General features: G+C 57.3%; 1 protein-coding gene across 3 annotated transcripts; it reads right to left on the bottom strand.

The window, feature by feature from the left end:
• Positions 1-2,574: 2,574 nt before the first annotated feature.
• Positions 2,575-11,670, bottom strand: GRB7 (growth factor receptor bound protein 7). Of its 3 annotated transcripts, XM_032321678.1 has the most exons (15): positions 10,941-11,138; positions 6,984-7,137; positions 6,708-6,861; positions 6,370-6,526; positions 6,136-6,257; positions 5,967-6,044; positions 5,509-5,646; positions 4,861-4,971; positions 4,580-4,678; positions 4,301-4,381; positions 4,082-4,198; positions 3,653-3,707; positions 3,432-3,519; positions 3,233-3,326; positions 2,575-3,084 (listed from the first exon to the last, which is right to left on the bottom strand). In XM_032321678.1, exons 2-15 carry the CDS (start codon positions 7,130-7,132, stop codon positions 2,938-2,940), a joined length of 1,590 nt encoding a protein of 529 aa, XP_032177569.1. In that variant the 5' UTR covers positions 7,133-7,137; positions 10,941-11,138; the 3' UTR covers positions 2,575-2,937. The 3 variants fall into 3 exon arrangements, with proteins under 3 accessions (XP_032177569.1, XP_032177568.1, XP_032177567.1); XM_032321677.1 differs by lacking the exon at positions 10,941-11,138 and adding an exon at positions 11,189-11,670 and having other exon boundaries at positions 4,301-4,678; XM_032321676.1 differs by having other exon boundaries at positions 4,301-4,678; positions 10,941-11,144.
• Between the last annotated feature and the right edge of the window lie 1,577 nt (positions 11,671-13,247).

Here is a 13,247-nt window from a genome sequence, read left to right as displayed (position 1 = left end):
CTGCCTGCGTCTCTGCCTACTTGTGATCTCTCTGTCAAATAAATAAATAAAATCTTAAAAAAAAAAAAAAAAAGAACAGAGGGGGCAGAGAATGAAGGGCAGAGAAGGGCTACGTTCTACCACCTAAAGCTGGGCAGAGTCTGACCTCTGCCTCTAACTCCATATAAGACCTCAGGTGGGTCATGCTTTTTGAGCCTCAGTTTCCTGTGCATGAAGTGAAAACGATATCTGTGCCACATACTCTAATTAGCTGATTGACATAGAAGGCCATTGTCCCCTGACTGGTGCCTCAGGCTATGAAGAGACACCAGGCTCTATAAATACAGCTTAAATGCCTGGACATGACTCATTCTGGCCGCTTTTCTCCCACCCCAGCATGGACCCCTAGCACCCACACCTTAGAAGGGGACCTGGGTATCCCTGGCCAGTCACATAGCCAGCACCAGTCAGCTCAGGCCCGAGGAGGAGCTGGTGATGGGATGGTTCTGGAAACCATGGCAGGCAGCAGGCAACAGGTTGCTCTGGTCGCTGCTGCCTGAGGGAGTCCTGCTAACAAAAAACAAAACCGGTACCTCTCTCGTGCCTGGCCACAGTAATTTCTTCAGGGTAAGTCCCCAGAAGGTTCTAAGCTAGAGGGTGGATGAGGCCTATCTTCCACACTCTGTCTGACAGCCCTGGCTCCCCAGCCCCAAAGGTTGGGGGTGACAAGCCTGGCCCAAGGGCTGACTGTGGTGGCTGGTCCTTCTCAGGGTCACTTCAGGACACCCCCCCCCCAAGCCAGAGACCAGGGCTACAGAGAAGGGAGGTGCTCTCCAAGGGAAAACACCCCCACCCCTCCTCCCCATCCCCACCCCCGCAGGCCACTTAGGAATTCCACCTGGAAGTCAGCCAGGCAGGGGCAGCAGAACAGCCCAGACCTGTATTCAGACCTGGGTTGAAATCCTGGCTCTCCCACTAACCGTAATTTGGGGCAGGTCTCGCTGAGCCATCAGTTTCCTCACCAACAAAACAGGATCCCACCACCTCATGCCCAATCTCAAAGATTCGGGAGAGATTTCTCCATTAAAAATGTTTTGTATTATAGAATTTTCAAGCTGAAACAAATTTAAAGAATTTAACAAATCCCTATGTACCCATCACCCAGCTTCAACCATTATCAACTTACAGCCAGCCTATGACCATACTCACATCCCTAACCTTGGGGTTATTTTAAAAAGCAAAGCAAAGACGTCATTTCACCTATAAATACCTCAGAATGAATCTCTCAAGGTTGAAGACTTAAACACATAACACACTCACACACGAATACCATTATCACCCCTTGAAAAGTTAACCATAATTCCTTAATATCATTAAATATCTCATCAGAGTTCGAATTTCCCCCGATTGCTCATAAATGTTTTTTACAGTTAGCTAGTTCAGATTTGAATCAAACAAGGTCAACACATTACACGTATGGCTGAATTTCTTGAGATCTAGAGATTTCCCATCTTTTCTTGTAATTTTGTTGTCAAAGCTGGGTTCTCCGCTCTGTAGTTTCCTAGTCTGGATTTGGGTAATCGTGTCCCCGTGTGTCATTTCACATGTTCCTCTGTCCATTTTTTTCTGATAAACTAGCCGCTAGATCCAAGGGATGAGATGGAGGTTCTATTTCTTGGCAAAAATAATGCCGAGGTGGAGCTCACTTGTCTGGAGAGGTCTTCCTCTGTGATTTAAAGATCAAATGGCAGGTTCAGGTGTTGCCAGTTTGAGTCATTTTAAAGCTTTCCTGTCACCTGAGAGCAAAACCTGTAAAACGTTTTGACAAAACTCTTTTTGGACCATAACAGACCAACATGGGCAGTGGGGAGAGTCCAGACCCTACAGGGTCCACCTGGGCTTGTATTTTGGAAAGATTACTCTGGATGTTGGAGATTGGGTTGGAGAGGGAAGCGAGACTTAAAGGGCTGAGTGTTGTGGGGTCCCATTTATATGGCCTTCTAGAGGGAGCAAACTATAAGACAGAAAGTAGGAGGAAGGGGCACTTGGGTGGCTCAGTCAGTTAAGCATCTGTCTTTGGCTCTGGTCATGATCTCTGAGTCCCAGGATGGAGCCCCACATTGGGTTCCTGGCTCAGCAGAGTCTGCTTCTCCCTCTGCCCCTCACCCCGCTCTAGTGCTCTCTCTCACTCTCTAATTAAATAAAGTCTTTGGAAAAAAAAAAAAAGAAAAGAAAAGAAAGCAGGAGGGAGAGGGGTTGATGTGGGGGTCATGAGGACTTGGGAGAGGTGTTGGGCCATGTATCCGGATAGGGGTGGGAGATTCCTAACTGCGTGTTTGCCAGGACTCATCTGAACAGCTGGCCCACAGGACTTCCTTTAGGGCCTGTCAGGAGATGGCACCTGGATGACAGTCCCTCATACATGCTTTCATTCACTGGAAACTCCGATGACCAAGACCACCCTGTCCTCAAGAAACGTCCAGGATGTAGGACACGTGGCCCCAGCCATCTGACACATTTGCCAAGGCCTGGTGCCCCTCTCCCACTCCCCTGCTCCACTCCACGAGCCAGGTCTTGCCAGACAGAACTCACGGATGTATCAAAAAATAAGCTTTATTATCACTCATATAAAACAAAGCAGATCAACTGGCCTCTCAGTCTGTACAAAGTGGGGGGGAGGGGGCTAAGACCACCTGGGCTGCCCCCATTTCTCCCATAATGCCCTGCCCCAGGGCCGCGCCCAGGAGCTCCGGGGAGGGGAGCCCCCACCCCCAGTGCCTTTTCTTGAGAAGAGAGGTGGGGGGTGAGGCGGGGGCGCTTGCTGCCTGAGGAAGAGGCAACAGAGCAAAGCAGACCGCGCTCTCCGGGGGAGGGGAATCCTCCTGAGCTCCGGAGCCCATGCGTGAGCTTCTGTGCCCTGGAGTCCGCTCCACACGCACCCGGGCGGCCAGAGCCGGGTCACAGCGCCACGCGGGTGCAGCAGTGGCGGAGCACGCAGGGCAGGATGCCGCGGTTTAGCTGGTGGAACTCCACGAGCTGCAGCAGGTCGGTGAAGCGAGTTTGGCCGTCGTCCATGCTGAAGTAGAGGCGGCCCTCCTCCTCGCTCTGGGGGACAGCCAGAGGGGACAGCAGGTCGGGGGAGGCGCGGGGGTGTAGGCATCTCCCCGAGAGACCCCAGACACACGGTGGGGGCGGAGGGGAGGAGCTGCGGAGCTACTCCAGGGGCTTGAGGAGGAGGACGGGGATGACTCACCGGGAGGATAAGATAATGTTTGACCTTTTGCAGGTGGCACAGGGAGAGGACAAAGCCTTGTGGGTTCCGCTGACTCTCTCGGACCAGGAAGAGGCTGCCAGGAGACAGGGCACTGTCACCTGAAGACCCAGAGCTGCCACCCCGACACAGGGTCCCTCCTATCCCTGGGTCTGTTTTCCTGCTCAGCCCTGCCCCTTACCCGTCTACCAGGCCCTGCTGCCCGATGAGCCGCTGGCTCTCCTCTCGGGAAATGCGTCCGTGAAACCAGGGCTGGGTGCGGTGGATGGCTGGAGTTGGGGAACGCAGAAGGGCAGTCACTCTGGGGAGGAGGACCCCCCCAACACCCTAGCCACCCCCACCAGGAATGCTCAAAGAAGCCACGGCAACCCCCGCCCCTGAGGACACTGGGTGCTCACCCACCTGCACTGAGGCTCGTGCCCGAGCCTGGGGTGGGCAGGCTGAGACGGTGGTTCTTCTGTAGAGCAGTGGGGGACACAGGGGATCAGGGCGTGATTGGGGTATGACCCAACACCTCGAGAATACAGAGCCCCTTTCCGCACCTGGGGACCTCCCTTACGCCCTTCTTCCTCCCATGCCACGGAAACCCACAAGGAGGGGGGCACCTGGGTGGCTCAGCCAGTTCAGCATCCGACTCTTGATTTCAGCTCAGGTCATGATCTCGGGGTGGGGAGACTGAGCCCAGAGCTGGGCTCCATGCTGAGTATAGAGCTTGCTTCAGAGTCTCTCTCTCTCCTGCTTCCTCTGCCCCTCCCCCTTCTTAAACACACACACACACACACACACACAAGGTCCCCAGGACAAACATGCAGATGGCTGTGGGCCCCTCACCCTCCAGGCCTGGGCCTCCTCCAGGGCTGCACTCAGAGCTTCCCGGGGGTTCTCGATGACACGCCCAGCATGGCCAGAGAAGTCCATGGCCACCAGGGTGTTATCAGAGACACTCCTCTGTAGATGGGACAGGATGTGGAGGAGTCAGAAGAGCGCCCATGTTTCCCCAGGATGGGGCCTGGGTGCCCAGGCCCAGCTAATGCCCCCGTGCACACTCACCAAAGGTGGAGAACCCACACAGGACGGGCGCAGGTGGCGGGACTGGGCCTGCTGGTAATTCTTATACAGCTGTGCCCCATACTTCGGGGCAGAGGGAGAAAGAGAGCCTGAGGTCAAGCAGGTGCTGGGGACGGGGCTGTGAAACCCCCCTACCACCAGATAAGGAGCGTTCTGAGACCAGAGCCAGGACTCAGCCTTGGCCTGGGCATACTGAGAGCGCTCCCTCGTTCCTGAGGGCAGAGCTACTTGTGCAAAAGGGATCCAGAGGGTGAGGCCCACCTTGAAGAGGCGGAAAGCTGCTAACCAGCAGCCACGGCTCTGCTCATCCTCACTGCAGAAGACCCGAAGCCCCTTGTGGCCATTTCGAAGCTTGTTGGGCTGTAGGAAGGGCAAACAGCGGGTCCCGTATCTGCCATTAGGACCAGATGTCTGTCTCCGAGGGGCAGGGCAGGGTGCAGGGAGAGGCATCTGGGTGTCCCAGATGGAGCTCAGAAGCCCTAGGTGGGATCCTGGGGCCTAAGCAGCTCCCATTCCCTCCAGGGCCCAGCCGGGGTCTTTACCTTGATACAGAAGCCGAAGTCGGTGGGCATCCCATAGAGCTTGCGGCCCTGGGTCACCACATACACGTTGGACTCGTTCACATCTGCTATATACTGCAGGTGCCTCGGATCCTAGGCAGCATGGGCAGGACCTGTTACAGACAGCCCCTGTCCCCCTAACTGCTGTCCCCGTAAGCTAGCTGGGGAGATTTCTGAAAGGATCAGAGAAGTGCCCCAGGTCACACAGCAAACAGAAGGAGAACCAGGATTCAAACTCAGTCTTCACCTGCCTTTCCCACTACTCCTTCCTGGGGTAGGTGAGCCAGGAGGGAAAGAGAAGCAGCGGAGGGTCTCGGGGCGCAGGGGGAGAAAGATCTAGGCATTCCAGGAAGGGAAGAGACAGCTCCGGGAATGGGATATCCCAGGGGCTGAGGCTGTCAACCCTCAAGACTTCACCTTGGAGGGGCGCTTGGGTGGCTCAGTGGTTTAAAGCCTCTGCCTTCAGCTCAGGTCATGATTTCAGGCTCCTAGGATGGAGCCCCACATCGGGCTCTCTGCTCAGCAGGGAGCCTGCTTCCCCCCTCTCTCTCTGCCTGCCTCTCTGCCTACTTGTGATCTCTGTCAAATAAATAAATAAAATCTTTAAAAAAAAAAAAAAAAAGACTTCACCTTGGAGGTGCCCTTGGTGGAGTAGTAGAGGCCAGACCGGCGCAGAAAGCAGAAGAAGCGTTTCCAAAGCTTCCGTCCTGATCCCCGGAGCTGCAGGAAGCCCTGGATCTCTGGGAAGCTACCTGCATTCAGGAAGTTCTGGGGCCGGAAGAGAGCAGGAAGAGGGTGAGAGGGTGAAATGCCAAGAGGGACACACACACGCACATGCACATGCACACGCGCACACACACACGCACAGGCCTTCAGGAGAGAAGCTGTGCCGCATACATTTATTGTCCCATTTCACAGACAAAGAAACTGATGGTCAGCCAGGAAACGTGACTTGACTTGTCCAGTCACTGAGCACTGCGCTAGACTCTCCACCACACAGAGGGGAGGCAAAATGCTTAAGGGCCAAAAAACCAATAGGGGGTCCTGGGCAATCATGAGTATGCCACGGGATGGGGGTGTCCCTTTACCTGGATGAGGTCTTCGTGGGATATGCCTGTGTGTGCGTCCACACAGCTGGAGACCATCTTTTCTGGGAATAGGGTGTGCTGGGGGGAAAGGAGTCAGGAGTCAGGGGTCGAGGAGCCAGGGTGGGGATCGGGGTGTCCCAGTGCCCAGAGTCCCCTCCCACACACTCACTGGAGAGCTCTTGAACAGTTCATACTTGGCGAAGTTCTTCCGGAAAACAAAGCGGCTGTCTCCACCAATGGGCCAGGCAGCCTGCACTTCCACCACGGACTCATGGTCCTCCAAGCCCCGCTCTGGGGTCAAGGGCAAACAGCAGGGGTCGGCGGAGACCAGGCAGGCACCTGCCTAGCCCAAGATGCGAAGCATCGCCTCCCTGTCCAGACAGCCCCTGGCACCCCAGCTCACCCAGTGCTAGGTGGGGGTGGCACTCCACCAGCCCCCAGTTTTCATCACTCAGGGCACGAGCTCGCTGCACCAGCATCTCACAGACGTAGCGGGCTGTAGCGCCCGCCGCCACCTCCACAGACCGGCAGGCTCCGTCCTCGCTGTACACCTTTACTACCTGCAATCCAGGAATCGCCAACAACTGGAGAACGGCAAGGGTGGTTCCTTCCCTTCCCCTGCCTGCTGTACCCACAGGGACCCCTGACCAAATCCACCCACCTCTATGGGAGCGGCACCATATCCACCCCAGTCCCACAGCACCCCCATATCCCTGCCTTCTCTCTCCCAAGACAACTCACATGGGGGCAGCTGGCGTCTCGAGGGGGCAGCCCCCTGGCACTGGAGGACCCCCCAAGAATGGGGGTCTGTGAAGGAGGACTGCAGAGCTCAGGGAAGGGGTTGGGGATGGAAGGCAGAGAGCTTGCCCGCAGCTCCTCCTCTCGAAGAAGATTCCTGGGGCCCAAGGGAGGGAGGCAGAGAATTTGTGGACTGCAAGCTTCTGCCTTACCCAGCACTGAAACCCCCCCAACCCCGACCACCACCAGCCCCTCCTCAGCTCCATCCACCCATTGTACCTGGTCGGAATGGGCAGAGGCTGGGACCTCTTCACCTCCCCAGGAAGAGGGGCATCGGGAGGCGGGGGAGTCCCAGGAGGGGTCCCAGGGGCCAGGTACAGGTCTTCTGGGGAGCTGCTGAGCTGAGGTGGAGACAGACCCAGCTCCATAACATCTGAGGGAGAAGAGGGAGCTGAAAGCAGCCACTCTTGTGCCCTTGTCCCACAGAGAGGGGCCAAGAGGACCCAGATGTCCTGACTTCACACAGCTGCCAAGGAGCCCCTCGGAGCTGACACAGCACCTCCTGTAACTGGAGTTTCCCTGGAGCTTTTGGGGAAGGGTAGTATGAGCCCGTTTGCAAAAGGGGACACCAAGTTCCTGAGAAGGAAGCATTCTTGCCCCCGTCACAGGTGAGTCAGGGACTGGAACTCAGTGTTTGGACTCCAAGTACAGTGCTCTTCTGTCAGCGCCACGTTGCCCAGGGGAAGAGCTAAGAGGGTCCCCCCACCACAAGCCCAGCAGCGGCAACAGACTCTGTGTGCCACAGACTGTGTGACTCTCAGTCTCTGAGCATGCCCTAAGCATGGGGCATTCACTCCTCTGGGCTCTGCCCCAGGTTTTTCCAGTGCTTCATTGCCAGACCTAGCTGCCAGAGCCTGTTGTGACAGAGCCTGCCCAAGTGCTGAGTGATGCGCAGAAGGGGAGAAGGAGGTGGGGAAAGACAGGAACCAGGAGGGCAGGAGGCAGGCTCAGCAGCAGGGAGGACAGGACTAGCCTGGGGGGGGGCCATCCCCCAGCAGCCCCCAAACTTTGGGTTCCCTCTCCAGATTCCTCCTGCCCAGTTTTCTTAAAGCCCCAATGCCAAGGCCACCTCCTCCAAGCAGCCTTCCTGGATTTTCCACTTCCAGACGGAAGGGCTCCTGCTCTGTACTGTGCTGCGGACTCTGCGCCAATTCCATGCACCTGTCTTATCCACCCACTGGTCTGGAGCCACCCAGCACCCCCAGGCAGGGCTGGGGTCCTACCCACATCCTATCGCCCACAGGTACTGCATAGGCACCTACAACAAGTAAGGACAGGAGAGCTGGGACAAAGATGCCCACCGGGGACAGAGGCAGCACAGGCCCCTCCTCCACAGGAAGCAGGACCCCTCCCCCTGGCTGGAACTTGGGAGGACCTGGGAGAACTGGAGACCTAGGCCAGTGCTGTTAGGCTGCCTGCAGGACCTGGCACTGACCCTCCAGGACGGGGCAGGCCCCTAACCATTAAGTGAGAGGATTTGGGGGACAGGTGAGTCAGGGTGGGGCGGGACACCACTGCCTGGGGCTCTCTATTCAACCTTGACTCATCTGCACTTCCTGACTTAGGAGAAATACAAACAGCCCTGCCTCTCTACCCACCTCTCCCCCGTCCCACCCCCAACCAACCAGGTGGGGAAGAACAGGGGGGAGGGGGAGGCGCAAAGCAGGGATCGGCTAGGGGAGGAGGAGAAGGAAGATGGTGGGCCCTGCAGCTCCTCCGACCTCATTTTTGCCTCCCCACCCCGGCCCACCTCCAGTCCAGGTGGGACCTGCAATCTGCCTTTCCGGGTCCCCTAGTCACCTAGTCACCTCTCAGTCCGGGAGTCCCCTTACCCAAGGAGAGAAAAAAGGCCTGGCCTGGCTTCAAAGGCCCAGCTGGAGCAGAGCCAACCCCCCAGTGATGCCCTCACTCACCCAAAAAAGCCATGTAGTGCTCCCTATCCTGTCTGGGGCCTACCAGGCTTTCATTCTGCTGCCTCCCACTCCTAGCACCCAGGCCACAGTGGGCCCAGAGGACTCATCTATGTCAACTTTGGGGGGGGTGAGGGCCTCCCAATACACTCTGGGATGTCCCAGCCAGAGGGGTACTACCAGAGCAGAAGTAGCAAGACACCCAAGAGAAAGACACAGACAGCCAGACGAGGAAAAGGCCAGGAGGGTCAGGCAGGGAGGGGGCTTAGGGGGCTCAGGGTCCTGCGGGGGGGCGAGGGTGGGGGGGCGGGGCGGGGAATGCAAGACACACCCAGCAGCAAACATCAACAAGTCTCCAGACCATCGAGTCACAATGTCCCAGCTCCCATCCCCTCTACCCTTCACTCCAGGGAGAACTGGGGGGTTACCCAGAGACCAAAAGTGGGGTCCTACTCCATCCCAGAGGGAAAAGGAATCAGGGCAGTGTTTGGGCAGGGAAATGGGAGATTTAAATCAGAATCAGATTAGAATCTGGCCTCAGAGGGCTGGAGGACCCGTGAAGACTTGGATTTGGCCTTTGGATTCCCACCTTGCCTTCCAGACCCTTCTAAGGCAAGAGAAGAGTGGAGCAGTTAGAACCAAACAGATGGGATGGGAGGAGAAGCGGGTCCTAGCTCTGGGGCCCGGGGAACACTCTCCCAAGAGTCCTGAACCCTTCAAACGGGGGCCCTAGGAAAGCTTCTATGGAAAGAACCGACGACCCCCAAGGTCTCAGTCCCCTCAACACTAGGACTCCCAAGTCCTGGCTTCCCCAACCGCCTCTCCTGCCCCGCGGCTCCAGCCCCACCCTCTTTCCCGCCCTCCCAGCCTCCTGCCTCCTTGTTTACTTCCTGAATCTCGCCCCACCTGGCTGGCCCCAAGGGCGGGTGGCAGGGCCCAGTATTAAGGGCCCTTGGAAAACAAGGCCACCTCCGTCGCTAGCCAGGGGAGGGGGGAGGGGCTGGCAGGGCCGAGGCCTAGGCGGGGGACCAGCAGGTGGCGGGAAGGCCCCGGTCCAGCCAGCCCAGCACTCCACGTCCGCCCCCATCGGGATTTATGGGGACCGGGGCGGGGGGGGGGCGGTGGTTGGAAGGTCCAACCTTGCGGTAGTTGTGAGCTTGCAGGGCCCAGGTAAGGAGGCGGGAAACCCCTACATGACCCGGAGTTGGGAGGAGGGCCCAGGACGCTGAGGCCCCGCCCACTCCCTAACTCTGGAAAAAAACGCCCAATGGGAAAGGCGGGGGGGGCGGAGGGTAAGCTTTCTTAAAGTTTAATTTGGGAAGAATGCTAGATTGTGTCTGTGGAGTTAATCATTACAGGCTGCTTGCCTTCCTGGAGGGCTCCCCCAGCTCCAAGGGGATGGGGCGGAGAGGGGCGAGCAGTCTAGGACCGGCCGATCAAGACAGGCCCTTCTGGAGGGGCAGCAGAGTTGGGAGGCCTTCCAAGGGCGGACAGGTGCATTCTCCATCCCCGCGGTATCAGGGAGATCCAAACTCGGGTCTTTCTCCAAACACTGCCCCCTGCCCCCTGCCCCCAAACACGCACACACACACTCTCCCTAGTCCCCGCTCCACCGCAGACCCCCAGCATCCAGACCTCTAGCCTTCCAGCCTTTATTCCGACGCCAGGAAGGACCCCGGGGCCTGCCCCGCCTCCACCTCCCCTTCCTAGGGCAGGACCCTGTATTCTGAGCAGGCAAACAATCCCAAGACCGAGCTCTAACAATTTAGGAGATCCCTCTCCTCGGCTGCCTTCCAAATTGGAGGGTGCCCCCCGCCCCTGCGGGGAGACGTCAGTCTTGGTAGAGTCTTGGGAAAACCTCAAACGGATAACCTCAGGCTGAGCCAGGAATGCCTCTAGGCAGCCCTGGGTGCTCAGGCCCCCACCTAGCTCTTTTTCTGGGAAGGTGGGGAGGGACTAGTTTCAGCGGGAAAGCCGCGTCTCCCCGAGAGGATCGGAGATCTTTCTTCCCCATCCCCATCAGCTGCTTTGTCCGGGCGCCGGACGGAGGCGGGCTACAGGGAGGAAAGGAAGGAATAAGGAAGACAGGAAATGAGAATAGGGAAAGACTGAGGGCAGATGGTGAGGAAGGGGCGGGATATGGGCGATTGGAGAAAAAGAAAGCGAGGCGGCCAGAGCAACACAGCAGGAGGCTGAATCTTTAAACATTGACCCCGGACCTGCCGCTGCTCCCACCCTCGAGGCGAAGTGCCCGCTGGGTCCTTACCTGGACCCTGGACGTCGGAACACTTGGCTGGGGCCACCGGTTTAGAGAGGGAGACGCCAGGCCCTTAACTACCTGTCCCCCTCCTGCCCCCGCCCTTGGCCTGACATCATTGAGGGGGGAGTCAGGCGGCCGCCCGACCGCCCACCTGGGCAACCTGCCAGCTCCTGGCCCTGACACGGGCACAGCCTGGGGCGCTGGGGCGGCTGGGGGTGGGAGCAGGTTGCTGGGACCGATTTTGGTCACCTTACCTGGAGGGCCCCAACAGAAGTAGCAGGACACCGGGTACAAAGTCCGGTTCTGTCTTGGGACCCCAGACACCTGGACTTGATTTCAAATCCACTCCTTCTTCCCTACAGGTGGCAGGAGGGTGTCCCGACTTTGGACGTAGAGTGAGGGTTGGGGGGAGGGAGAGCCCTGTGTGTCCAAGCTCCTGGCCCAAGGAAACTAAAATTATCTTGGGCAGGTGGGGGCGGGGCCTGGGGAAGAATCACAGGAGGAGGAACCAGAGGAGGAGGGGCGGGGCTCCCTGACACTCCACGCTGGCTGGCCGGGATTGTTTTTGCCCTTAACCGGGTGGCAACAGGTGCCAGGGGAGAGGCGGGAGGATGGTGGCGCTGAGCAGTCTCAGAGCGGAGATCCAGAGTCCTCGTGATGTGGGAGGGAGGGACTAGGGGCTGGAGGGTACGGGAAACGGCGCTCACCCTTCCCCATACTCCTCACCAAATCAGGTCTGCTCATTGGCCAAGCCAGGGGGCCTGTCTGGGCCTCTGGGTCCCACCTGATGGGGCAAGGAGCACTCAGCCAAAGAGGGAAGACTGCCAGAAGGGTGTCCAGGAACAGGGGCTGCTCCTTGACCTCCAACCACAGTCTGGCCACCCAGCCCGCACCCTGGCCCTCAGAGGCATCCAGGGAGATGTTCTCCTTTTTTTTTTTTTTTTTTTTTATGACAGAGAGAAACACAGCAAGAGAGTGAACACAAGCAGGGGGAGTGGGAGAGGGAGAAGCAGGCTTCCCACCAAGCAGAGAGCCTGATGCAGGGCCCAATCCCAAGACCCTGGGTCCACGACTCTAGCGGAAAGCACACGCTTAACAACGGAGCCACCCAGGCGCCCCGAACTTCTCCCTTCTTTGCAAAGTCCAGGGTCTCAGCTTCTTCCGAAAGCTAAGGGGTTATACAGGGTCTCATGGTAGGAGGAATGATCTAGGGAAAGCTCTGGCCAGGTGCCAGGGGACTCCCCTTTGAGCAATCACTTTAGCTCTCTCCTCCAGCATTAGGCAAACAGAAGGGTCAGGGAGAGGGCCTGGAAGGGCGCAGATCAAAGGCAGTAGCCACCTCCCAGCCTCAAGTGGGTGACAGTTGGGTAAACAAACAGTACTTAGAGTGATAAGCAGTCTGCCCTGAGGTACCATCAAGGAGTGGCTCAAGCCTCAACTTTCCCCAAATGGGGTTTTCCTAGAAAAACCAGTATGAGTGGACTAAACAAAGAAGTGGGGAAGGAGCGAGGTCACCTGGCCCTTGGAGCAGCAGCTTGTGCAAAGCACAGTAGACGACTCACTCAAAGATTCCTTCCTTCATTCAATAATATTTGTTAAGTACCTACTATAGGCAAACCCCATGCATGGTACTAGGGAAAAAGCAGGGAGCAGCCTGCTTTTTATCCTCGTGCAGCCCAGTTGGGGAGACTGATGTTAATAGAAAAATCCCCTAAGGGGCGCCTGGGTGATTCAGTCAGTTATATGTCCGATTCTTGAAATGACCGACTCGGGTCATGATCTCAAGAGTTATGAGATCAAGCCCGGTGTTGGGCTCCATGCTGGGTGTGGAGCCTGCTTAAGATCCTCTCAGTCTCGGGACACCTGGGTGGCTCAGTTGATAAGCGTCTGCCTTCAGCTTGGGTCGAGGTCCCAGGGTCCTGGGATCAAGCCCCACGTTGGGCTCCCCGCTCCAAGGGAATCTTGTTCTCCCTCTCTCGCTGTGTCTCTCTCTGTCAAATAAATAAAATATTTAAAAAAAAAAAAGAAGAAGATTCTCTCATTCTCCCTCTCCTTCTGCCCCTCCCCCTCTCTAAAAAAAAAAAAATCACACACAAATAAGAAGTGACAGGTGACCAGTATGCTGGGAGAATGACTCACCCAATGAGTTGGGGAACCTTGTGTGTGTAAGTGACAAGCGAGCAGAGGGGAAACTGGAGCAGGGAGAAGGGTGGGTGGGAATGGGGGTGTTTCATTCACGATGAGGAAACAAGTGCTAAAGCCCTGATCGGGAGGGGGACATGGCATGAAAAGGCACAGTGGGGTTGAGGAGAA

Source organism: Mustela erminea, chromosome 18 (assembly GCF_009829155.1).
Source record: "Mustela erminea isolate mMusErm1 chromosome 18, mMusErm1.Pri, whole genome shotgun sequence".
Lineage (NCBI taxonomy): Eukaryota > Metazoa > Chordata > Mammalia > Carnivora > Mustelidae > Mustela > Mustela erminea.
Note: the sequence above shows the minus strand (reverse complement) of the source record. Positions and strands in the feature narration are given on the sequence as shown.